The sequence below is a fragment of the Thamnophis sirtalis genome, unplaced genomic scaffold (genome assembly GCF_051295495.1).
Source record: "Thamnophis sirtalis isolate CommonGarterSnake01/CBP01778 unplaced genomic scaffold, rThaSir2_p1.2 scaffold_15, whole genome shotgun sequence".
Lineage (NCBI taxonomy): Eukaryota > Metazoa > Chordata > Lepidosauria > Squamata > Natricidae > Thamnophis > Thamnophis sirtalis.
In genome coordinates, this window is record NW_028261395.1 from 23,567,081 (window position 1) to 23,594,639 (window position 27,559).

Below are 27,559 nucleotides of genomic sequence, written 5' to 3' on the forward strand. Positions count from 1 at the left end.
GTAATGACTTACCGTATTTTTCGGAGTATAAGACGCAACTTTTTTCCTCAAAAAAGAGGCTGAAAATCTGTGTGCGTCTTATACATTGAATACAGCATTTTTTGCCTCCCAAAACTCCGTCCCCTTCACCAAAATGGCCGTCCATAGCCTTTTGGAGGCTTCCAGAGTGCTCCTGAGGGCCGGGGAGGGCAGAAATGAGCAAAAAACAGCCTGTTTTTTTGCCCTCCAGTCCCCAGCAGCACTCTATAAGCTTCATAAAGGCTATCCATGCCCCTTTTTTTGGACAAAAAACGGGCTTGTTTTCGTGAAAAATGGGCCGTTTTTTGTTCGTTTTTGTGCCTCCCCAGGAGCATTCTACAAGCCTTCTAAGGGCTATTCATGCCCTTTTTTTGAAGAAAAAAAAAGACGGGCCCATTTTCACGAAAAATAGGCTGTTTTGGGGAGGTTTGCAAAGTGTGAAAACTTTTTAAAAATATTTTCTCTTCAAACCTTGCTGCGTCTTATACTCCAGTGTGTCTTTTACTCCAAAAATTACGGTATTCATTTTTTCAAGGACTTTTCTGTGTTTTAGGTTGTGGGTTTGAGCACCGAGCTTGGCAATTTTGGTCGCAAACGTTTCGTCCTCATTCGAGGAGGCATCATCAGTGCGCTTTGGATTGTGCTTGCCTGGGGGAGCCCCGGCCTTTAAATCCCTCGTTGAGTCCGGGTTTGATTTCGGGTTGTGTGATTGGCTGGCTGTCATTGCCGAGTTAAAGTCCTTGATTTTAAGTACTGTTTAAGTACCATTTTAAGTTAACAGAATGTTATATTACTGTCACAGACCAGAGACCAGAACAAATAAAAACACTCAATAAATATGCAGTTAAAAATTCTAGAATGACATAATTAATAACATAAAATCTATGAATAAAACCCAGTCTGTTTTTATCACACATGGCCTAACTATACTAAAATCATAATCCATAAACTGTGGGGCCAGTAGTCAGTTTAATACTAAAAGGGAAAGGAATAAGCAGTGCAAAGGGTTAGTCACATTTGTTGTTTAAAATAGCTATGGTGTGTTGGAAGAAATGTCCTTCTGGGTGCAGCTCCAAATGGGGAAAAAGACACTGGAAACATGGAGTCTGCTTGGAAAGATGGCTTAATGGTGGTCAGGACCACATAGTTTGAGGTCCTGAACACAAAAGGGGGATCACATGCTTCAAGATGTTGGGTGAAGAAAAAAAAAGAGAGAAGGAGGGGCTTGCTGCATTTTTTTTATATTCTCTGTTCAACCCCACCTCTCTGTTTCCTGCTCCTGTGTAAGAAATGTATTCTGATTGGTTGTCAGACTCCCATGGGGCCATGCAGGGGCAACTCTCTAGGCTGTGTTTTGAGTCCAAGTTTAGTTGAGTTCTCAGATGCCATGTGGTGAGTTTCTGTAGGTTAATCCTATCTTTGTTATGTAGAGTAGACTAGCTCAGGGCCCTTAATGGCCCATTGAGAAAAGTGGGGACTATTAAGAGTGGGTCTGTTTCCTGCCTAAAAACATGTTTTCTCCATTTCTGATCCAGGGAAATATAATATTCTGCCTTTTCAATATTTCCCAGGATATTTCATTTTTCTAGGAGAGGGGTGGGTGCTAACTTGCTACAGGTGGATTACACACGTGTGTAGAAAGCTAGCACCCACCCCTCTTCTGGAAGAATGAAATATTTTGGGAAACATTATAAAAAGCAGAATATTACATTTCCCTAAAGGAGCAACGTGCTCTTGGAAAGCAGCCCCCACCTTTCTTAATAGCTCCAGCAGGACTGGGCCAGCCTATCTACAAGACAAAAGGACTTCAGCTCCAGGATGATGGGATTATCCTTCAGGGCAAAGCCATTCAGCCACAATAGGGACTGCATTGCATCAGCCCAAATTTCAACCAAGCTTGACTCAGAAAACCTACAAAGTTAGCTATGACCCTGCATAACCCCATGGGAGTCTGACAGCAATGAATAGAATTGCCATAGGAACAGGAAGCTCAAGGACAAGGACCAAGAGAGGGTATAAATAACACTCTTCTCTCCATGTGGTCAGCTGCCCAGGACTTCAAACCCATGTAATCCTGTTCGCCAACAAACCATATTTCCAATCAGCCTCCATGCATAAGGTGACCAGACGTCCCGATTTTGGCGGGACCGTCACGATTTATAACAATTTGTCCCATGTCCCGGGGCGTTTTAAAAAAGTCCCGATTTTCTGGCTTCATGTTGAAAGCCCAGTGGATTTGCTTAAGAAATCCTAACCGGGGCAAGACAAAAGACACACTGTCTAATCCCTCTTTATGTCTCAGTACCTTCATTGAAGATAAAACGTTAAAGCAAGAAAACGCCCCCCCCCCCCCATTTTACTTACTTTTATAAGAAAAGATGACCCAGTACCATAGAGCTTCAGGAAATAGTTTGGCTAGAGAAGTAGCGAGTGTTCCTTCCTGGATTTCCTGGAGGGGAGCGGCACAGAGGTTGGAGGTCGGCTCGTGTGGGGAAAATGGTGAAATATTTTTCTTTGAAAAATATTTCCCTGGGACTATTTCACCATTTTAATTTGCTCAGTTCTTTGTATTAACATCTACATCATTCTGGATTGACTTGGAGTGTCTGCCCATTGGTAAGTGAGCTGGGTTTTTTTCTTTTATTTTTTTAATGTATTTTAAAATAATATTTTATTTATTGTGCATAGGCTTTTTTAAAATAGTTTTATTCTGTGTGGATTCTTTTTTTAAATTGTCTTAGACTATTTAAAAAAAGATCTATCCAAAATAAATTGAAGTGAAACCATTTTTAAAAATTCTATGTACAATACTTTGAAATATATTGTGCATAGAATTTTTAAAAATAGTTTTACTTCAATTTATTCTGTGTGGAATAGTTTGAAATGTTTTACTTCAATTTATTCTGTGTGGATTCTTTTTTAAATTGTCTTAGACTATTTAAAAAAAGATTCTATCCAAAATACAAAATACCAGCTGCAGTTATTCACTTAAGAATTGTGGCAAGAAAGGTGGTATAGTGACCAAAGTTACAATGGCATTGAAAAAAGTGACTGATGATCATTTTTCACACTTAGCGACCATTTTCGCACTTAGCGACCGTTGCAGCGTCCTCATGGTCACGAGATCAAAATTTTGATGTTTGGCAACAGAGTCGTATTTATGATGGTTTCAGTGTCCTGGGGTCATGTAATTGCCTTTTGTGACCTTTTGACAAAGTCAAATGGAGAAACCAGATTCACTTATGTTACTAACTTATCAGCTGCAGTTATTCACTTAAGAACTGTGGCAAGAAAGGTGGTATAGTGACCAAAGTAACAATGGCATTGAAAAAAGTGATTGATGAACATTTTTCACACTTAGCGACCATTTTCACACTTAGCGACTGTTGCAGCATCCTCATGGTCACGTGATCAAAATTTTGATGTTTGGCAACAGTTACAATTTATGTTTGTAAATTGTAGTTATGTTGAAATAAAAAAATATTACAATACTATTTTTGCGTTGTATGAAAATTTTTGTTGTTCCGTATAAAATTTTTAATCAAGGCCCTCCACCCCCAACCCCGGTCAAAGGTGTCCCTCTTTACCAATCTGAAAATCTGGTCACCTTATCCATGCAGTGTCTTTCTCCCCACTTGGAACTGAACGAGATGGACATTTTTCCAATGTGTGTTTCAGTGGTGGGATTCAAATAATTTAACAACCGGTCCTCTGCCCTAATGACCAGCTGGGTAGGCATGGCTTGGTGGTCTTGTGACTGGGTGGGTGCAGCCAACTCAATGTCACTCAGGTCAATGGGCGCTTTGCCTTAGCTGTTACAATGTAATAAGGGTTAACCGAAGAAGCAGTTTCTGTAAGCAGGGCGATAAAGATTAGGCTAGAAACAACATCAGAATGTTTCCTTCCTGCCTTCCTTACTGTAAGTGGGAAAAAAACAAAATGAGATTTCTTCCAACAACCGGTTCTCCGAACTGCTTAGAAAGTTAACAACTGGTTCTTCCGAATAGGTGCGAACTGGCTGAATCCCACCACTGGTGTGTTTCCAACGAATCAATGTTGCCGTGCAGAATCTACCCACCAATTTTGATGCTTTATCAGAATCACAATTGTCTCCAGGCATGGAAAACCAAGGGTGCTTTTGAAGCCTTTAAAAAACTTCATGTTGAATTTTTAAGGATTTTTAAAAAGTTGAAGGATTTTTAAGAAGCTAACAGGTGGGGAAAAATTACATGCCCAGCCAGTGGGGAAAAATTGTATGAACACTGTGCCTGTTTTAATCCACTCTTTGAGCAGATAAAATAATTGAGGGGAATTAAAGTTTAAAATAGCATTCCGGAGTTAGGCTCTTCTAATAAAAAATAATCACAAATTAAAAATGTAAAACCAATTAAACACAACCTGCAAATAATTAATTCTAATAACTGCTGAAGTTTACACATTGATTTCCATACATTTCCTAATGCAGTGGTGGAAAAATATCTTTAAAGGTAAAGGTTCCCGTCTCACACATGTGCTAGTTGTTCCCGACTCTAGGGGTTGGTGCTCATCTCTGTTTCAAAGCCAAAGAGTCAGCACTGTCCGAAGATGTCTCTGTGGTCATGTGTCTGGTATGACTAAATGCCAAAGGCGCATGTAACATTGTTACCTTCTCAACAAAGGTGGTTCCTATTTTTCTACTTGCACTTTTTACATGCTTTCGAAATGCTAGGTTGGCAGAAGCTGGGACAAGTAATGGGAGCTCACTCCGTTATGTGGCGCTAGGGATTCGAACCGCCGAACTGCCAACCTTTCTGATCGACAAGCTCAGCGTCTTAGCCACTGAGCCCCCGCGTCCCATAAAATATCTTTAGCTGTTGATAAAAGGGAAACGCTTCCTCTGAGCCAGGTATAACTTTTACCCAGTGGAGCAGGCCAAGTGTGAGTTGATCATGTGCGCTTACAATTCACTCTTACTCCATCCAAGGCATGCCCTGCTTTTGAATGTTTGGATGCCATAATAAATAGCCTGGATTGCATATCTGTATGTTTTGTTTTTTTCCAAGGATTTAAGTCTTTTCTTCAGTTGTCCCTCCCAAAGCCCATTCCAACTGTGTTTAGGTCAGAGATATGATTCAATTTCCACTTAACACTTTTCCTTTTCCTCTTTCACTGTATTCATTTTTTTTGGGGGGTCTTTCCTACATTTGGAACCAAGGTGACCTTTTTTACACCAGTCCTCCAAACCCTCTACCTCCTCCCTGTAAGCACCCTGGTTGTCATCCTGAATAAGGCCCACAGTTGTTGTATCATCTGCATACTTCAGGGTAGAAAACCATGCACAACAGTCATGGATCAACAGGGACCCATGTAGACTTGGGACACAGCCCTGAGGAGAACCTGTGCTCATGAAAATGGTATTGAAATATTAGTCCCACCTCATACATATTGGAACCCCCCCCTCCTCCTCCTCCTCCTCCTTCTCCTCCTTCTTTTTCTTCTTCCCCCTCCTCCTCCTCCTCCTCTTCCTCCACCTTCTTCTCTTCCCCCACTACCCCCTTCCCAGTTGGGGTGGGGAAAAACAAACCACCTTTGAGATGCTGTCCTTCTTTGAGTTAAGCTTGATTCTCGGTGACTTCACACCATGAAGTCTGATTGGCCACAATATCGGAATGTCTTCCCCTCTTCCAGAGGATGTTTACATTTCCTAGCCTAGTATACAACCATTGATGGAGATCTCCCTTCCATGTACTAAGAGGGGTGGGACCATCTTCTGTGTCCCTTCTTCATTAGTTGTTTTCTCCTTTTTTTCTTCTTAATTTGCCCTCTCTCTTCGTACCAGTATTGGGTTTTTTTCTTGCCTGTTTTTTTAGCAATTATTTATTTGGACTTAAAATCTTTAAAATGTACCTTTCCCCCCCTTCTAGCATCCAATTTTTTGCCCCTTTTCCTTCCTACATGACAGATTTGTGGCCAGACATGATCTATTTCTTCTGAACATAATTTTACAACACTCTGGTTTTTTAAAATTTATTTTAAAAAGATGGCTGCAGTGGTGGGATTCAGCCACCTCGCACCTATTTGGGAGAACCGGTTGTTAACTTTCTAAGCAGTTCGGAGAACTGGTTGTTGGAAGAAATCTCCTTTTGTTTTTACCCCACTTTACAGGGCTAATCCTGTAAGGAAGGCAGGAAGGAGACATTCTGGTGTTATTTCTAGCCCAATCTTTATTGCCCTGCTTACAGAAACTGCCTCTCCCGTTAACCCTTATTATATTGTAACAGCTAAGGCGAAGCACCCATCGACCTGAGTGATGTTGAGTTGGCCATGCCCACCCAGTTCCATGACCACTGAGCCCCGCCTACCCAGCTGGTCATTACGGCAGAGAACTAGTAGTTATATTATTTGAATCCCACCACTGGATGGATGCATTGTAAAACATTCATTGTTCTATGCTATGAAGGCTTCATAATTTTGATTCATGCTTTTAGAACATAAAGTATCTCTCTGTGTGTATTAAATTAGGATAATTTAATTCTTGCAAGATTGTATTGAGAAAATCTCTTGTATCAGTTAGTGATGGCAATTAGTTGTCATTGGCAGAAAAGCCGAATTGATGCATCTGTTCATATAGATTGTTATCACAAGGGCTAAGTGTATTAATTTCTGATCCTGGAAGGTAAATAGTGCTTTTCCTCCAAAGCTATTGCTGGAAGATCTCTTTACCACTCAGTGTGTTGCTTTCAGTAATTTTGCCACTCAAATCCAATTACTGTGCAGTGTTTTTGAAATCCAGCTTGTCTTGGCTGCGGGGCGAAACATTTTAAGGTTTATCAAGCCTCACTTATACTCAATGATGTAGATTATGTAGATCGTTTTAAAACCGATTACTGTGATTCTAGGATTCTTGGTGTATTATTTATTTTAAAGAACAACGGAATGGAGTGGTTTGCTTTGAGAGCAGTGGTGGGATATGACCAATACACTCCGGTGCCTGCTGGGAGCACCAGGTACCGTTCTGGTACAGTGCTCCGGAGGCCCCACCCGCCCACCCGCTCTCCTTATCGCTATTTGAGCCGATTGGGGCATTTGCGCACGCACATGGGGCATATGGCGCCTGCACAATACTCCGCTGAGCAGCTGGAGTGTCATAAGCGGTGGGTATGCATGCACGCTCTGTGCATGTAGTGGACGCCCAGCCCTGTTGCAGCGTACCGGTTGCAACGGGAGCCGGACCCATCACTGTTTGAGCGGCAAGAATATTCTCTCATTAGCTGAATAGAAGAACAACATTTCATTATTCTGTGATATCACTAAAGATATCTGCAGAGCCATCTGCATAATATAGAAAGATAAATGCCTAAAAAACGATCAGAAGAAAGTGAAGGTGTGACATTCTCCCATTTATTATAAAATCTTCTCACCTCTTTCTCTTGGGGGGGGGGATCCCTAATATTTTTAAAAGACATGCACCAAGTAAAACAAATAAGCATGCAGGTGAATGAATACAGAGAACGAGGACCTCATTTTAAATCTGTGAAAAGAAAATATCTAGGTTCAGAATTGGGAATGTCTTCCAGAAATCGATTCTGATCAGAGTAAGAACTACATTCTAAGTTCAAAAGCAGATAGCATTGTCCAGAATAAACTTTGGCTAATGGTTTCATGTGTCTAATTTTACTTAGCATTACTTAGATTTGTGGTAATATTCCATTTAAAAAAATCTGGTGCTATAATTAAGCACATATTTTAGGTTTCTGGGTGTTATCATAAAAGATTACCTGACCTGGGGCAACTCACATTGTAGCCCTGGTCAAAAGGGCCCAGCAGAGATTATACTACCCGAGACTTCTCAGGAAACAACTGAATGAAAAACTCCTGGTGACCTTCTACCGCTGCACCATAGAGAGTATTTTAACTTATTGCATCTGTGTATGGTTTGCCAATTGCACAGTGGCAGATAGGAGAGCACTCCAGAGGGTCAACGTCATTGCCCAGAGGATCATGGGTTGCCCTCTCCCCTCTTTGGAAGAGATTTATAGCTCCCGCTGCCTTAAGAATGTTCAAAATGTTCTTAAAGATCCATCTCATCCTAGGCAGCTTTTTTTTGAACTATTGCCATCTGGCAGACAGTACAGGGCAATAAAAATAAGAATAAATAGGTTGAAAAACAGCTTCTATCCCTGGGCAGTAACTATATTGAATTCTAATGTATGGTGCAATATTAATGCAATATCGGGTTTTCAATTCAATTGTATAGAATGTGAAGGATGTGCATTTGTGTTTTATTTATTTTTTATAGTTTTCTTATACATGATGTACATTGAAGAGGGCATTTAATTTCATTATACGAGGTGCAATGACAGTAAAGTAAACATACACTTAAAAACTTAAATATTGGCACCAGTTCTTCTGATGTTCTTTTTGCATCAAAAGAAGCACACCTGCCTTTCTGGGCAGGTGGCTCTTCAGCTTGGAAAGACAACGTTCATTCCTCTGCATTAACCTTACAAAGTCCAGTAAGCTTGACAGAATTGTTAGAGAAAGGAAAGCAAGGAATGTAATGGTGTTTGTGGTTTCTTGGCTATTATCCATGAAACATGGACTGATGTTCCCGTGGAGGAAGCGACACCAACTGCCTTCTTTCTGGCAGGCCAGTCCCTTGGTCCACCTGACAGAGGTAGGGTCAGCTCAGAAATCAGTTGCTTGGACTTCTTGGTACAGAGAACTATTAGGAGAACGTGGAGAAATCAGATCAGGACTTTGCTTGAGTTGTTGTAGATTCATCTGTTCCTATCTTCGATAGGCCTTTGGGTATTACAGTATTAATCAATCAATCAACAGAATAGAGCTGGAAGGATCCTTAGAAGCCTTCTGCTCAAGCAGGAGATCCTATACCAGGGTTCGGCAAACTTAAACACTCAAAGAACCACAAAGATCCTCCAATTCTGGAGATGTCTTTCCCTCACCATAGAGGCAGCGTCCTTTTTCCTCTACCCGTCCTAACTGAAAGCCCTATCAATTGTGGAGCCAAACGGCGAAAAGGAGCCACAGCAGAGGGATGAAAAGAGCCATATGCGGCTCCAGATCCGCAGGTTGCCAACCCTTGTCCTATACCATTTGAGACAAGTGGCTGTCCAGTCTCTTCTTAAAAACCTCCAGTGATGGAGCACCGACAAGTTCTGAAAGCAAACCCTTCCACTGGTTAATTGTCCTCACTGTTAGGAAGTTTCTCCTTAATTCCAGGTTGCTGTCAGGTTTCCTAAAAATGCCCTAGTTGATTCATGAGTCTCGAGCCAAGTTTCAAAACAAAACTAGCCATTTATTAGGAGCACCCTTAGGCAGGACTTTTTTGCAGTCAGGTCTGAGCTTCGTTTGAATTATAGCTGAACTTTAGTCCTGTTCCTTCCCTCCCCTCAGTCTGGGTCATAAATCACATTCCCCAGTGAGGTGCACCCCTCCCAAGCTTGTTACAATAATCTGAGATCCGACTCTAGCCAAAAGTATGCGTGGAATGCTCCCCCTCCTTTCCGCACCATGGCAACTTTAGGAGTTGACAGTTGCTTCTCTCCTTCGGTTAGTTTCCTTCAATTATTTCTTGTTCTGCCTTCTGGTGCTTTGGAAAATAAGCCCCCCCCTCTTCTTGAAGCAACCCCTCAAATACTGGAAGACTGCTATCATGTCCTGCCCAGTCCTTCTTTTTTCTAGACTAGACATACCTAATTCCTGCAACCATTCTTCATATGTTTTAGTCTCCAGGCTTTTAATCATCCTAGTTGCTCTTCTTCGCACCTTTTCCAAACTTTCAACACCTTTTTTGTAAAGTGGTGACAAAACTATTTGGAGAGGAATATTTACATAACTACACATAATTACGTGGAGAGGAATTTATGTCCAGATTGTATTGCTTGATGGATAGATGGATTGATTTAAATGTAGTATTGTGGGTTCCACTTTTCTCACCTGCTAACGCTTGTGCCCTTTGCAGATAAAAAGAACAGACATTTCTGACAGTGATTGAATTAATCATTGGAAGATGCATAAAAACCTAACAGCTAAATAGGCAGTAGTTTGGGGAATATAATTCAGGGAAGAAGACAGGTAGATGTAAATGTGATTTGATGAGCACAACGATCAGCGGATCTCTGAACGGGTTTAGGAAAAATGGTATAGAAATGAATTACTACTATATAAATATTTATGTTGTTCCAATTTGAATGGAGAATGGTGCAGGAGTTATGTTGCTCCTAGTATGCAACAACAATACCAAACATGCATTGGACAATTGTGTAGATAATATTTCTAATGTCAGAGAGGGTAGTAAAATCATTACATAAAGGATTTTATTTAGGATACTTGTTTGTTTTGGAATAAACTTTGAGATGTGCTTAAACAGGAAAGGTAGTGATAACATCTACATTCTACTTTCTTGCAATGTCCAAGCCAGTGATATAACACATACTTAAACTCATTGTCTTGATGCTATTTTTTAAAAGTATATTATTTGTTAGAACTCTTTTATGATGACTTTTGGGTTGATGAGTTCAATAAATAGTTGGATTGTGTATATTCTAATTTAACGCTCCTAACGTACTTTCAAAGCTGTAAAGCAGGGGTCCTCAAACTGCGGCCCACGGGCCAGATATGACCCACCGAAGCAATTAATCCTGCCCAGGTGGGACCACAAGGCTGCCCTGCTCACATTGCCCCTCCCATCCACCGCCCCCCACCCTTTGGCCGAACACAAGACTGATCTTTGCGAGCCCCGAGGGCTGAAACTGGAAGGTAAAGGTGCTAGTCGTTACTTATAAAGCCCTGCATGGCATCGGACCTGGGTACCTGAGAGACCGCCTCCTGCCAATTACCTCCCAAAGACCGATTTGATCGCACAGCCTTGGCCTTCTCCGGATTCCATCTGCCAGCCAATGTCGGCTGGCGACCCCCCGGGGGAGGGCCTTCTCTGTTGCTGCTCCGGCCCTCTGGAATGAGCTCCCCGTGGAGATCCGGACCCTTACTACCCTCCCGGCCTTCCGTAAAGCTACTAAGTCCTGGCTGTTCCGGCAGGCTGGGGGCTGTTGAAGTATCTGGCCCCACTTCAATTGTGAATGTTGCTGCATTTTTAAATTGTTGTATTGTCTTGTATTGTCTTATTTATCCCCTCTCCCTGTTTTATTGTAAGCCGCCTGGAGTCCTTCGGGAGTGGGCAGCATACAAAACCAATAAAACTCTAAACTCTAAAGGCCAATGTTTTGGCTGGCAGTGTGCTTCTGGAGGCAGGGGAGGCCTCCCGGGGCATCTACATGGCCAGCAAAGTGTTGCAGGAGGATTGGATTGGAGGAGGAGGGCCACCCACCATCCAGACTAGTCTTCAAGTTTCAAGCGACAAGAGATGCGTTACTTTCGGAGAGACCGCGGGATTGCCCTGCCTCCCCGCCAGTCATCTGGTCTTCGGCGCACCACTTGTCAACCTCCAGACGTCAGATTCCCCCCACCCAGCACCAGTTCATGTGTTTCTCCCCCACCAGGGGACAGAGAAAGACACACACAGACAGACAGACAGACAGACAGACAGAGAGAGAAGAAGATAAGAGACACACACAGAGAAAGACAGATAGACAGAGAGAGAAAGAGAGAGAGGGAAAGAGAAAGAAAGACAGAGAGAGAACGAGAGGCAGGGAGGGAGGGTGAGAGAGAGAGAGACAGACAGACAGACAGAGAGAAAAAAAGGACATAAGAGACACATAGAGAGAAAGAAATACAGAGAGAGAAAGAGAGGGAGGCAGGGAGAAGGAGAGGGAGAGAGAGAGAGAGAGAGAGACTTGTTTATTGTAAGCTCCTCGGGGCTGAGAAGGATTACTACAAAACTGAGTTTCCTGAAGTGGACCACTAGACTCCTAAAGAACTTAAAAAACGATCTAGTAAAAAGAAAAGTCAAAAGAGCAACATGCAAAGAAAAGCAAATAAAACACCCCCAGGAGCAAAACAAATGAAAGTTTAATTTGTGTGTATTATTTAATGGACTGCTAAATTGGCCACACCCACTCAGACACATGAGCACCCAGCCACGCCTACCCAGCCAATCTGCCCCCACAACAGTCTGAGGGACCGTGAATTGGTCCCCTGTTTAAAAGGTTTGAGGGCCCCTGCTGTAAAGCAACATTTTCTCTCCCTGTTGACCCGACTGGTAAAAAAGAAATTGTACTTGGGAATTCTGTGATTTATCCTCCAGGGATGAGGATGATTGATAACCAACCTATTCTTATTAAATTTTCAAGGAACTTCTGTGCAGCTGCGTAACGCAAATTATAATGCACCTACAATGTTTGAAGGGCTTCTTCTGGTTTTCTCGCAATTATATACTATGCTGTCAAGGCATTGTCAGGGTTCCAAGTAACACCCCCAAAGCTTGAGTTTCCTCAAAGTTCCATTTTATTAGAGATGTCATATTGGTACATCTGGGAAAACCCGAATCTGAAAGTTTCCAGGCTTTCCCCACCCAAGTGAAAGTCCAAGTCCCTGCCCAACACCCACAGATCCATCACATGGCCCAATCAGGCACCATCCAAAACTGGAGATGCCTCCCAGTCATGTCACTCCAGGTGTAGGGCAAGATGTCCTTGACTCTCTCGAGAAAGGAATGCTTTTTAGACTATATATCTCCCAAACCAGTGGTAAAATTCTATTTTTTTTAACTACTGGTTCTGTGGGCATGGCTTGTTGGGCGTGGTGTGGCTTGGTGGGCATAGCTTGGTGGACGTAGCAGGGGAAATACTGCAAAATCTCCATTCCCTGGAGCCAGCCAGAGGTGGCATTTGCCGGGTCTCTGAACTAAATTTCCGCTACCAGTTCTCCAAAACATGTCAAAACCTGCTGTATTTCACCCTTCTCCCATTTTCCCACAGCAGAAAATGTGGCAGGCTTGAAGGCCCAATGTAAAAGATGGCTTCCAGGCCTGACAGGCTGCCCCCCCTTTCAGCAGAAGATCGTGTCCTGTAACCAGAGTAACACAGGGGGTTAAAATCATACACCTAACCACCAGGTGTGGGATTGTTTGTATCATTGGGCATTCTGACATGAATTCAGCTTCATACTATGCATTTGTGTATAACATTTCATAATGTCATAAACACACAGTGGATATTCAATGCTTTAATTAACAAACAAATAGCAAGCAAGAAGTCTCTGCGAATGTATGGGGACATTGCAGTTCCTAATAGTCTCCCATTGAGGTCTTAATGAGGTTTGATCCCGCTTAGTTTATTATTTAACAATAAACTGATTGCCTGCTGACGTATACAGTACTTGGACCGTATACTCCCAAATTGGTTTATTATTTTTCTTATTTTTATTTTATTATATCTCCGATGCTTTGATTGTGAGTGGTAATACCGTATTAAGAATAAAAACTAAAGTAGCTTTATGCAAATGTTATCATTATTATTTATACTATGTTTCCTTTCCAGTTGTATAGTTTGCCTTCTTCATTAATGCGATGAGAGAATCATTAAAATGCCTGGTGTTCAAATATTTGATCAAACTTCAATTAAAAACCATGTATTTCAAGTTAAAGGAGAAAAACTCTACAGATTTGTAATTGAACATGACAGCTGTTCAGTTTAATTAAGAGCGGATAACATTTTTTTTGGGGGGGAGGACACTTGTTATCAAGTGAGCCACCTAAAGAGATGAGATGAATGCTGCATATAGGCTGATATCAAAAATAATTGGTTATTTTCATTTAAAGTTCCATTCTTTCAGCTCAGATTAAATAAGGTTGATTATTTCATGAGTCGATAAAGGAAAGAAGTATGCATGTCTAGCTGTGCTGTTTAGATCTTATGACGGATGCTTCTGAAATTATTGGCATTCCTATAACCTCTGAAAGATGTGGAGGGGATATTAATGAGCTGCTTCAAATGATGTACAATAACTTGGATGAAAACAGATGTGAGTGACTCTGTTTAAATATTAAACAGATTCCAGGCCTCTCTGCTGGCTTGTTTTAAGGTGACCTAACAGTATTATATTAAAAAAAAAAACTTAACAGATTAAATGCTGAGTGCTAGACCTTGTTTAAATAGTTGTAATTGATTACGGTTAAAGTGTTGGTGAAAGTACTACTGGTAGCAACTGTCTTCCCGAGGCATGTTCATTGACCTGGACAAGGAATTTACACACCTTTTTATAAATGCATAAACCAAGTGATAGTGTAAAATAAAAATGGTTTAAGAGTTGGATAAGCATGATAAAAATGGCAAGGCAGCTAAATGCTATATTAAGAATATTCCAGAGGTGGTATTCAGCAGGTTAGCGGAAAGATCATAGAATGTAAGAGACATTAGAGATCAACTAGACAACCCCCACCCTTCCCCTGTGTTGGAATCTGCAATACTGCTGCATCCCCGCCTAAATACTTTTCAGCAGACTTTCCGAAGGTGTCTGTTCCATTTTGTAGAGCTCTTACCATTAGGAAATTCCTCCTGATATCAATAATTTGATTCCTAATAAAAACTGTTGTTTTATTTTCTTTTGTCTTTCCTTTCGCCTTAGCACTGCAAATCAGTGACCAAATCCAGCCCATCACCTGTATTATAACTCTTTAGATAGGAAACACTCTATTGTGTTCCTCCCCATCTTTGTCATCTGCAAATTTGATAATTATATTTTCAAATCCCCATTCAAGTCAAGCTACACTCAGACTTGTGAGGGAGCTTAGAGATCTTCTAGTCCAACCCTCTGCTATACCATTCCAGACAAGTGGCTGTCCAGTCTCTTCTTAAAAGCCTCCAGTGATGAATCACTCACAACCTCTGAAGGCATGCCATAGCAAGGATGAATTGTTTTCATTGTCAGAAAATTGTTCCTTGGTTCCAGGTTGCTTCTTTCCTTGTTTAGTCTCCATCCATTGCTTCTTGACCTGCCTTCAGGTGCTTTGGGGAATAGGTTGCTCCCCTCTTCTTTGCGGCAACCCTTCAAATATTGGAAGACTGATATCTTGTCTCCCTTATTCCTTCGTTTCACTAGACTAGACAAATCCAATTCCTGCAACTGTTCTTCATATGTTTTGGTCTCCTTTCCCTTAATTATCTTTGTCGGTCTTCTCTGCACTCTTGATAGCCTCCTCAGAATCTCTGAACAGGTCGACATAACAGAACAGAATAACAGAGTTGGAAGGGACCTTGGAGGTCTTCTAGTCCAGCCCTCTGCTCAAGCAGGAGACCCTCTATCATTCCAGACAATGGTTTACAGTCTCTCTCTCTCTCTTTCTCTCTCGGAACAGCCACAACTGTCGCACAACATGAAATTGTGCAAAGGCCGTCCTACCCAGGGCTGCTGTATTGATTTTTTTGCTTCTCTTAGTTCTAACCTAGGTTTTCTCAGCAGCACGAAGCCTCGTCCTTGTCCCGATAAACCCCTTTTATTTAATTTACAGTGAATTCCTCCCCAGCAAAGTCTTGCCCACAGTCTTTCAAGATAGTTCACAATTACTAACCTTTATCAGGCTTGGAGAGTGGCCAGGCCGATATCTTTCAGATGCCGCAATAATTGGCAAGAATGCAGGAACGAACTAATTGTCTCCTGAAAACACCCCTCTCCTTTCACTCCTCTTTTATTCCCTGTGGGAGGACCAAGAAAGTCTTTCGAGGGAGGATTTACAGTCACAGACCTTATCTGGCTTGGAGAGCTGACAGGCCGATATCTGCAAAACTTGGCAAAGAGTCTCGGAAACATCGAACCAATGAAATGAATTAATTGTCTCCTTCAAACTCCACTCCCCTTTCACTCCTCTTTTATTTCCTCTGGGAGGGGCCATTCATCGTCTACCCGTGGCTTTACTCCCAAGTCGACCCCTGTTTTTTAGCTGTTCCTTTCGTCTGGCAACTCTGTGCATGCGCACACTGAGAACAGGCTCCAGCTGTTCATCTGCCTCACTGATGTCTGATTCCAAAGGCAGCTGATAACTGTTAGACAGCCCTGGCCCCAACTCTGCCTCCAACACAGAGCCCTCATCCGAGCCTTCTCTATACTCCAAGAGTGGCGCATGTTGCTCCCCAACCTCCTCACTATCCGAATCTGCTATCATCTGTGCTGGCTGCTGTCGGACCACAACACTCTTCTTTTTAGTACTTAACCTGTCAGGGAAGGAAAATGATGCAAATTATATAATATAATGTCAAGATGTAGATGACATCCTCATGGCTTGTACCAGATGCCTCTATTCCCTATTTTTGATAGTATCTTTTGGTGAAGATTTATACCTGGAATAAATTGCTATCCGTGGCAGAGGCTTGAAATAAATCTGTAAAATTAGGTAGTAATAGTTAATACCTAATGTTCATGAATAATTATCGTAAGCTATCAAAGCATTTTCTTTGTGTCATCTGTTTAATATATGTGGCTGCATATTAAAGTTTTTAATCCAATCTAGTTATTCTAGAGAATTTTCCAACTGTAACTGTGAGTCTTCTTGAAATCTTCTTTAGAACGTAGTGTTCCATAAATTACTTTTAATAGTTTCAAATGGATTCAATTGAAATAATACATTAATAAATGGTGAATAAGGGACTTTTAAGAAGTTCTTTGAGATATACAGTAATTTTCTGATTGCTGTGTTTTAAGGTAGCACTGCAATTGCAGTATTATTTGAACTGTATGGTTTTGTGAAATACTGTGAACTTAATAATGTTGTCTGTATTTTCAATTTCTTATTAATTAATGATCCAAAATAAGATGATTGCCTGTATCATAGTACTGGTATTTTTTTTAACTCTAACTTTTACGGATTTTTTGGAACAGCCTATTAAAATTTAGTAAGAGGTCCTACTAAAATATTAGGATAATAACATATCTTGAAAACAGGAAAATTCAGAACTTCTTAGAACATGTGTAAAAAAGAGCAACTTTTAACTCACATGATCCAAAGTTTAAAAATCCAGTTTGGCTTTGGCAGCCCATAATGATTATATTTTATTACTGAATTGTGACATTTTAATTCCACTATAAATTAGACTTCCTAGTGGACTAATAGCGTACTGTCTAATATAGACATACTGCAGCTAGTTATGAAACTATGCAAAAGTTATTTTCAAAACTGTCAGCCCTTTGAGGTAGGCTTGGAACAAGAAACAGGACCAAAGCCTATCAGAATTTATTTAGTGCAATTTATATCAAACAAGATAAAGGCAGGATTATTTTGAGGCTCTCTCTCTCCCTTCCCCTTCCCTCCCTCCCCCCTTCGCTCCCTCTCTCCCCCTCCCCCTCTCATTCTTTCTCCATCCCTCTCTCTTCCCCACACTCTCTCTCCCTCCCTTCCCTCCCTCTCTCTCCCCCCTTCACTCCCTCTCTCCCCCTCCCCCTCTCATTCTTTCTTCCTCCCTCTCTCTTCCCCACACTCTCTCTCTCCCTCCCTTCCCTCCCTCTCCATCTCCTCTTCGCTCCCTCCCTCCCCCTCCCTCCCCCTCTCATTCTCTCCCTCCCGTTCCCTCCCCCTCTCATTCTCCCTCCCTCTCCCTCTCTCCCCCCTCTCTCCCCCTTTCATTCTCTCTCTTCTTCTCTTTCTCCTCTCTCTCTCTCTTGCTCCCCACTCTGCCTCTACTTCCCTGTCCCCTTCCCCCTCCCTCTCCCTCTCTCACTTTCTCATTCTCTTATTCTTTCCTTGTTCTCGGGACTGAGTAATCTATTCTCTCTTAACAGTTCCTTGTCTCTTTTCTCTTCCCAGAGCCAGGTCTACATTTGTTCCACGGATAACGTTCTTTATTTATGACTCAGAGTTTACATCAGGGGTGTCCAACCTTGGCATCTTTTAAGACTTGTGGACTTCCTTTAGAGGCGAGGAGTTCTGTATAGGAAAAATTGAACTGAAAAATTAAATGTATCTGCACAATTTGAATGTAGATTATTTCATACAATTCAGGCTTTGGCAAAGTTCAAATGTTTCAAATTCTTCTTGTTCCCAAATTCAACTTTGAACAAATTTCAAGAGTGTCAACTCCAATGATTCAAATAAGATTCACTCCCAGGTAAATGTATGTTGAATTGTGACCTATGCACACTCCAGCATTAATACATGTACCTGTTCTAGTGAGTCTGGATATGATAGAAATTGAGCGTTTCATCCGTAGCTCTTGATAACCATGAAGTTTTCTTATTCATTGATTTTCTGTTTTAGTTGCGGAAGAGTGGAGTTGGTTTTTCATGCATCTAAGATACTCCCTTTCATAAGCTGGAAATACCTAATCCTGTTTCCTAAGACCCATGAGGTCTAGATCATACAAAAGATAATTCTAAATTTTGGCAAATTTATTTCTAGTTGTTAGGAATGAATAATGTCCTGGAAACAAGAATTAAAGTATTTAAACTTGCAAAATTATCGTGTTTCTTTTAACCCCCGAAATAAGCACTTGGCCTTATTTTCGGGGAGGTCTTATTATTTTTGAGGTGCAGGAGGCAGCAATCGTGATCACCTCATGGCTGCTGCTGCATTGGAATATTTTCGGGGAGAGCTTATTTTGGGGGGAGGGCTTATTTTAGCGCATGCGCTCAAAAGCCCGATTGGGCTTATTATCCGGGGAGGTCTTATTTTCAGGGAAACAAGGTATAAAAGGGAAAATGTTTGTTTCTGCTAATAAAAACGGCATCCAGACCAACATCTTAATACACTGAGGCCAAGAAAAAAAGAAAAAATTCTTTGAAAGAGAACTAACTATTAATTTGACCATTCTTTCCATAGCCCCGGGCTGATCCCATTCCCATATGTAGCTTCTGTTTGGGGACAAAAGAATCAAACCGTGAGAAAAAGCCAGAAGAACTTCTCTCCTGCGCAGACTGCGGTAGCAGCGGTAAGTCATTCAGTCTGGTCAAATGAGAATCGTCAAGGTATGTTTTTATATTTGCAAACGGAGGTGCTCCGTCAATGGATGAAGAACTCCATTCCCAGGAGGGTGTAGGTTAGAAAGCTTTCTTCCAGGAGTGTAATTCTCTCTGAAGTTCTTTTCATCCACAGAACAAAAAAGGTAGCATTTTGGAATGTCTGCTTTTCATTTCAATCTTTTAAAAATAAAGAGTTGACTGTGGCAGCTACCCACTGTTCTGATCAAGGCTTCCCAAGATCATAATGCAAAATCCTTGTCCCAACAAAACCCCTTTTATTAATTTACTGTGAATTCTTCTCATTCACATCCAGCAAAGTCTTTCAAGGGGGATTTATAGTCCCAGACCTTATCTGGCTTGGAGAGCTGACAGCCAATTCCTGCAAAACTTGGCAAGGAATCTCAGAGAATCACAAACCAATTAAGCGAATTAATTGTCTCCTGCAAACTCCACTTCCCTTTCCCTCTTTTATTTTCTCTGGGAGGGGCCATTCAACATCCACCTGTGGCCTCACTCCCAAATCAACCCCTGTTCTTTAGCTGTTCCCTTCATCTGGGAACTCTGTGCATGCGCACACTGGGAGCAGGCTCCAGCTGTTTGTCTGCCTCATTGATGTCTGACTTCGAAGGCAGCTGATAACTGTCAGATGGCCCTGGCCTCCTCTCCGCCTCCAACACAGAGCCCTCATCAGAGCCTTCCCCAGACTCCAAGAGTGGCCCATGTTCCTCCCCAACCTCCTCACTGTCCGAATCTGCTGCTAGCTCCGTTGGCCGCTAGCAGGCCACAACACCCATCTAAACTGATACAAGTAGTGGAGTAGCCGTGTGAGTTGAATGTGATGAAAAGTTTGTGGCGCATTCAAGGCTAAGAAATGGGTTATTGTAGTGTTGGTGAACCTTTTTGTCATCGAGTGCCAAAATGGGAGCGCGCACAAACATTTTTGGCCCCACGCACCAATATGGGTGCACGCATGCGTACACACTGAAAACTAGGTGATCATCTGGTTTTTAGTGTGTGCATGCGCACCAGCCATGTAGTCTGCTGGTTTCTGGCCCATATGCGCACACAAAGACTAACTGCCTGGTGCGCATGCAGCAGTTCCAGATTTTGGGGGTCCTTGCGCTTCCCTGCCCACCCACTTGATCCCCGTCAGGGTGGCAGGACATCCCCACTGATGATCCGGTTCTGCAGCCCTAGACAGGGAGAGAAAGTTGGGTGGGAAATGCCACCTCCCTCCACTGGAAAGCCGGAATCCCTTCCTGGCCTTGGAACAAGCCAGCACAGCTCCCCTTCTTCTGCCACTTCATCCAACGGAGTGCGACCGCTTCCCAGACGGCACATCTCCATGTGTGAGGAGCTGTGGAGATGGGGGCTGGTGGATTGGGTTTGATGGTCCCAATGGACTAAGGACCCAGCAGGACCAGCCTATGGGGGAATTTGCAGGGGAACTGCCCTGCTGTATAAGGAAAGGGTTATAAGTTGAGGACTTCTTGTCCTAGAGTTTCTGTCGTAACAGAATGCTAAAATAAATGTTTTAATTCTTGGTTATTTCATAGGGCATCCATCCTGTCTTAAATTTTGTTTGGAGTTAACAACAAACGTAAAGGCCTTAAGATGGCAGTGTATCGAGTGCAAGACATGCAGTGCCTGCAGAATCCAAGGCAAAAATGCAGTAAGTAATACGGTGGCGCAGTGGTTAGAATGCAGTACTGCAGGCTACTTCTGCTGACTGCCGGCTGCCAGCAGTTCAGCCGGCAGTCTCACTTCTCAAGGTTGACTCAGCCTTCCATCCTTTTGAGGTCGATAAAATGAGGACCCAGATTGTTGGGGACAATAGGCTGACTCTATAAACTGCTTAGAGAGAGCTGTAAAGCATTGTGAAGTGGTATATCAGTCTAAGCGCTATTGCTGTTGCTGTTTTATAGCACACAACCAGAAGTGGGTTTTACATAATTTTACCACCAGTTCGCCGCACACCGAAACTGTGAGAACATGCAGGCTCACTTTGTGAGTGTGCGCGCATGTGCTTTGCTCGCGTGCATGGCAGAGGTGCTATTCAGCAGGTTCTGACCAGTTCTAGAGAACTGGTAGCGAACATTTTGAGTGGTTCGGAGAACCAGCAAATACCACCTCTGACTGGCCCCGTCCCCATCTAGTCTCTCCCTCCAGAGTCCCAGCTGATCGGGAGGAAATAGGGATTTTGCGGTAACCTTTCCCTGGAGTAGGGAGGGAATGGAGATTTTACAGTATCCTTCCCCTGCCATGCCCACTAAACCATACCCATTAAGCCACTCCCACAGAACCAGTAGTAAAAAAATTTGAATCCCACCACTGGCACGCGGCTTGCATGCATGCGCCCGGTTTAGAAAATGTGGCTAAATAGGACGGCATAGCGCCTGGGTCGACACTAGCAGAACTGGTCCGAAACGGCTGAATACCACCACTGCCCACAACACACATTTGGTGTGTATAGGATTAATTAAAATACTAATTATTAGTATTTTCTACTAATATTAGAATATATACTAATTGTATTTCAGATATTTATCTATCACCCTTCCTATAACTATTATCAGGATTTCCCCCTGTATTAATTTATCATAAAACTGTGACATCATTAAATCTTTATCTAAATATTCTGTGCATCGGAGACAAGTTTCTTGCATGTCCCATCATGCTTGGCCAATGAAGAATACCCTATAGTCTATTCTAAAATATTTACATGAAGAGAATGATAGGAATGAGCGCTAGCCAGGTAGCCCAACTGATAATTTAATAAGAGCCTTTCGTCATGAAAATACCAACTTTTTTTTTTTAGATTCCTTTATTATTTTTTCTCCCCTCCCCCCTTTCTCTCTTTCAGGATAATATGCTTTTCTGTGACTCTTGTGACAGAGGTTTCCACATGGAGTGCTGTGACCCTCCACTTTCTCGAATGCCAAAAGGTGAGCTTTGCCCCTGTACACTGCATAGTTTACTTCACTTATGCCAGTGGTTCCCAAACTTGGCAACTTTCAGTCTTGTGGACTTCAACTCCCAGAATTCTTCAGCGAGCAGAGCTGGCTGGAGAATTCTGGGAGTTGAAGTCCACAAGTCTTAAAGTTGCCAAGTTTGGGAACCACTGACTTATGCCATCACTAAGTGATTCTGTGAGCTCTTCATGGGAAACCCAATAGGGTAGAATCCAATGCCTGCTTATGATTGAGCATTCTGGACATATGAAGTAGCTTATTTTACTAATTGCATTCATAACACTTTTAACATTTAAGTGTCCCAAGAAAACTTCCTTTTTAAGGGTCTTGTTAATGTTTTGATGATATGCTAAATAATGCTCAATGAGACATGAATGAGGCTAACCCTCCTCAGCTTTGCTGCACAATTCTTTCTTCCTTATTCTGCCTGGAATCAAAAATTGGGCTTCAAAAATTGCAGCTACAGGCTTCGCTGCACCATTGCTGGGTGGGCGTGGCCATGGTAGGCGTAGTTTAGTCAGCCTCCTGCACCACAGCCGGGGGGGGGCGTTTTTTGCCCTCTCCAGGCTCCGTAGGCTTTTTTTGAGCCTCCGGGAGGGTGCAAACTGCTTCCCGAGGGCTCCAGAGGTCAGAAACAGATCCATTTCCAGTACTTCCGGTAAGCCTGTTTTTCACCCTCCCCGGGCTCTGGAGGATTTCTTCGATCTTCCGGGAGGGTGAAAACTGCTTCTCCTGGACTCTGGAGGCCTTCTGGAGGCCAGAAACAGGCCCATTTCTGGACTTCCGGAATATCTGGTAGGCCTGTTTTCCCTCCTCCCCAAGCCTCCGTGTGGGCTCTGCATTTACCTACTGAACGGGCCACGTGGAGACACCTGGGAGGGGTGGGCGGTAGGGGCGTGGCCAGCCAGGGGTGGTATTTGGGGTTTCATCGAACTGGGCAGAATCCTAGCTAGAGGCTCACTCAAATCTGTGCGAACCCCCACCAGCCCACCCCTGCCTGGAATACAATCTGGAAACTTTTGCTTCCTGTCTGTTTCTAGAATTATGATGAATCTTCAGTATGGTTAATTAAGGAAATATCCATTGCACCACCCAGAACTGACCTGCTAAAGATAAGCTTGATTAATTATAGTTGAAGAATTGGTTGCCTGATGAAGGAGGGAGGCTCTTTGCCACAGTTTCTATTCTCTACTTGTTTTATAAAATAAACGGTACTCGGAATTTAAGTTTGCAAAGGAATACTTTCCATTTCACAAAAGAAGAAAAATGTGTTATAATTTGCTCATTCTAAACTTAACATGATAATCAATAATCTACTCAGCCTTTTACTGCTGACAGAGTGGGTTATATTTTGATTTCATGCTGTTTATTTCTGCACTGGGAATGACTTTCTTTAATGCCAAAGTCTCCTTTGCTGCTCCTTTTATAATACTTCCAGCTGAATAATTAATCAAAAGCTTAGAATAAAAGTAGCTTTTAAAAATGAACCGCTATTCCTGCCCAGGAGGATTTATTGCACATATAAACATCTGATTAAAGATTTCTCTATCACACAGACCATGAGTGGTATGTATCATCTTTATATGAGCTCTCCAACTAGGGCTGTTATGCCATGTTTTCAAACTATACTGTACATTAAATAAATATATTTAGCTTTTTTCTCATTCACAAGAGCTAACCTTATTTGTTATGCTGTTTTATTCTGCTTTCTATCCAGTTCTTGACATGTTGATTGAGTTGGGTAGCTATAAAAATACAACAAATAAATAAAAGCTATTAGTTTATTTTTCTATAGTCTACACTCGTGATGGCGAACCTATGGCACGCGTGCCCAAAGTGGCATGCGGAGCCATGTCGCCTGGCACACATGGCGTCGCCCGTTCCTCTTCCGGGTTTCTGGCACACACAGGCATGCAATGATCAGCTGGCCTTTGTGGGTGTGGTGGTGGCAGAAACCGGAAGAGCCGGTCTATTTTCTGGCGGGAGCACACACGCCGGCAGCTGATCGGCGCATGTGAATGCACAGCAGTAACCAGAAGACTTGCTGGCCAGTGTTCATGTGCACACTGGAAACCAGGAGTTCATTTTCCAGTGCATGCATGCCTCCTGGGCAGCTCCTCTTCCTGGGTGTTGCCCAGACAAGCGCATGCACGCAAAGCGCTCCCTTTTTGGCACTTGGTGTTGAAAAGTTTCTCCGTCACTGGTCTACACTCTGGGTCTATATTCAACTACAGTGTACTCTCATCTTATCACTTATGTCACTATAGGTAGTTCTGAACCTACGACTGCAACTGAATCCAAAATTTACGTTGCTAAGCAAGACAATTGTTAAGTGAGCTGTGTCCCATTTGTGACCTTTTCCCCCCACAATTGTTAGACAAGTCACTGCCGTTGTGTGCAGTGAATCATGAGTGTTAGGTTTCGCTCCCGAGTGAGTACGTTCAGCGAAGCGTTGTGAGAGTTGTGTTGGAGAACACACAAACCAGCATACAGAGACACTGCAGTTTAAATAGGCTTTTACTTTCATGGAAATAGAGGTATCAGAGTCCATCAAACAGTCCAAGTCATACACGGATAAGACAGTCAGTCATCAATGTCTTTCAGTTAAGGGATAATCCAAATAACATAGTCCAGTATCATATAATCAGTTCAGTACTCAAAGTTTGCTAGCAGTTCAAAACTTACAATAGCTCACGGCACTTTCTAACAGCCAGCTTCCAAAACACTCAGATCAGATCAGCCCAGCATCTAATGAAACAGAGAGCTAACAGTTATTCTGGCTCCCTCTTCTGGCTGATTGAGGAAAACAGCAACCAATCACATTTTACAGTATGATTTAAAGAAACAGGTATAGCATTGCTATATGATTTATATATTGCCAACCCAACTGTTAGATTATATTCCTAACAATGAGGGTGTTAAGCGAATTTGGCTTTCCCTGTTGAAGCCAGCTGGGAAGATTATAAAGGGCGATGATATGACTTTGGGGCAGTCATGAGTTAGGGCACTTGTCATAAATACGAACCAGTTGCCCAGCGCCTGAATTTTGATCATGTCACCATGGGGAAGCTGCAACGGTCATAAGTGTGAGAAACAGTCATAAGTCACTTTTTTCAGAGCCATTGTAACTTTGAATGGTCACTAAATGAGTGGTTGTAAGTTGAGCACTACCTGCAAATAACTTTTTCTCTTTTAAAAGTATCTAAGCTTGTTCTAATTTTCTTACTGAAGCTCGAGATTTGGAAAAGGAAAACTGAAATGAAAATAAGAAAATGCGTAGAATGGGAGAGCTTGATTAGAAGCAATCAGGCTAAGCTTTAAGATGAGAGAACAAAAGTTCTTCTAGACAAAACAACTACTCGAAAAGAAGGATAAAAGACACTTTAAAATTGGGCATCAAGCATATCAGCCCAAAGAGTAACAGCTGGTATTTAAAGAATATTTCTTAACTGAGGGACAAACTTATCGTCAACAAAATTCCCATCAATGTTACCAGTATATTACATAATTATATCCTAAACATCCTAAGTAAACTGAAAAAACCAGCAGCCCCAGAAGGAAAATAACAAACAGGAGTCTTCTACAGAATACCATGCATGGATTGTACCAGCCACCCTGTAGGACAAAACAGGCAGAAGACATGATGAAGACATCTTTATTCTCCATAGTTGGTGGAGATAGCATCCAGGAATGGGTTAACTCTGTCCAGCATCCAATCAGACTGAGTCTACAATCTGTGATGTCATGCCTCCTTTGGTAGCTCTTCCCAGCTTTTAGACCCTGTCTTTCCTAGGACTGGAATCCAAATTCTTGGAAGTTGGGCACTCCATACAAATCAGACATTCCCCTTCCCCTTTTTAGCGCTGTGATGTTATCTAATTTGGGTAATGAAACATCTCTTAAGAAAACAGCCAATTTCAGAGAGCACCAAGGACCCCACAGTTCAGCCCCAAGCTACAAATATTGAAATCTGTAAACAGAACTTTTAAAAAGTGTTTCTTTTGAGAAAAAAGTCATCTCTGCTGTCTTTTTTCATTTCTGAAAAGAAATCTAGATACTCTTGGACATTGATACCTGCCCCCATATCTTTGTATACGGAGATTGAAACACACAGATAACCCATTGACTTGCATGGTATGAATAGGCGCACTAGTACATTGCTGTCCAATGTTCATCTTTATGTCAAGACAATGGCATGACATTTGGGACATATTTCCCTGAAAATAAGACATCCCTGGATAATAAGCCTAATAGGGCTTTTGAGCGCATGCGCTAAAATAAGTCCTCCCCCCAAAAAATAAGCCCTCCCCAAAAATATTGTAACACAGCAGTAGCCATGGGGTGACCATACTCACTGCCTCCTGCACCTCAAAAATAATAAGACCTCCCCAAAAATAAGGCCAAGCACTTATTTCGTGGGGATCAAAAGAAAACAAGACCCTGTCTTATTTTCGTGGAAGCACGGTACTTGATACAAGAGGCTCATGGAACTGTCTATTATCTCTCAACAATCAGTGGACTTGGAAGCTTGTGATGTAGGCAAAGGGGTAGCAAAATTAATCAGCTCTGTTTCATATTGAATACAGGTATGTGGGTTTGTCAAGTCTGCACACCAAAGAAAAAGGGAGGGAAGTTGCTTCAGGAGCGAGCTTCCCAGATAAGGCGACGCTACACAAAACCTATTGGACGGCCAAAAAACAAACTAAAGCAACAAATGTTGTAAGTATTCTGCCTCATTCTTCTCTCCATTAAGGAAATCCCTTCCTTATGATCCTTTTAAAATGAGATTAATAATAATTTTACCCGTTCTGCTATAAGCTGCTTGATGGATGACATTCCTCCCATTAAACCTCATGGTATTTGTTTATTTATTGTTTGCTTTTTATGGATAGCGATGTACAGACCTATGAGTTGATTAAAACCAAGTTAAGAAGTGCACTGGAATAGTATTTGTTTTATTTGGGTGTTTTTCCCCCCTTTGCTTTTTATGTACAGAACTAGAGATTAAAATCCATGTATTTTAAGATGTGCATTGGAATGTCTTGATGCATGTCTTGTTTGGCAGAACAGTTTGCATAGTTACTCAAGCAGCTTACCTGGTCTCCACTCCGACCTCTAGAGCAAGAGCAAATGAGTACAGTATGCCCCAATGCAACGGGCATCATAGTTTCTTACCTGTGAGGCAGAGGTGAGTTCTTATCAGTTTGGACAGGTTTGGCTGAATAGGTAGTAACTTGGCCTGCCACGCCCCCAAACCAGTTCTCTCGATGGCGCCTATCTTGTTTTTGGCTTCTGCACATGCGCAAAAGCATTTTTGTAACTACTGCGCATGAGCACATAATGCGTATTGAGTGTGTGTGTGCACAGAGCATCTCTGAACAAACTGGCAGTAGCAGCAGTCGGAACCCACCCCTGCTGTGGGGGGAGAGCGTATTTTTCAGAGTATAAGACGTACCTTTTTCCCTCAAAAAAGAGGCTGAAAATCTGGGTGCGTCTTATACACTTAATACAGCATTTTTCTGGCCCCTGGAAACCCGCCCCTTCACCAAAATGGCCATGCATAGAGCTTGTAGGAGGCTTTCAGAGAGCTCTTTGGGGCTGGGGAGGGCAGAAATGCGCAAAAAAATGGACCGTTCTTTGCTCAATTTTGCCCCCCCCCCAGGCCTCAGGAGCACTCTATAAGCTTCCTAATGCCGATTTTTGACAAAAATATGCCTGTTTTG

The 27,559-nt window shown here is 42.3% G+C and overlaps 1 protein-coding gene across 9 annotated transcripts in view; it reads left to right on the forward strand.

Moving 5' to 3' along the window:
• Positions 1 to 27,559, forward strand: part of KAT6B (lysine acetyltransferase 6B) — a 91,080-nt gene that overhangs the window by 12,624 nt on the left and 50,897 nt on the right. For all 9 annotated transcript variants that reach the window (XM_087702175.1, XM_087702172.1, XM_087702177.1 and 6 more), the window contains 4 exons: positions 18,725 to 18,833; positions 20,421 to 20,536; positions 21,728 to 21,809; positions 26,423 to 26,555. In XM_087702175.1, coding sequence (XP_087558301.1) covers positions 18,725 to 18,833; positions 20,421 to 20,536; positions 21,728 to 21,809; positions 26,423 to 26,555 — 440 coding nt within the window. The remainder of the gene's footprint in view (positions 1 to 18,724; positions 18,834 to 20,420; positions 20,537 to 21,727; positions 21,810 to 26,422; positions 26,556 to 27,559) is intronic.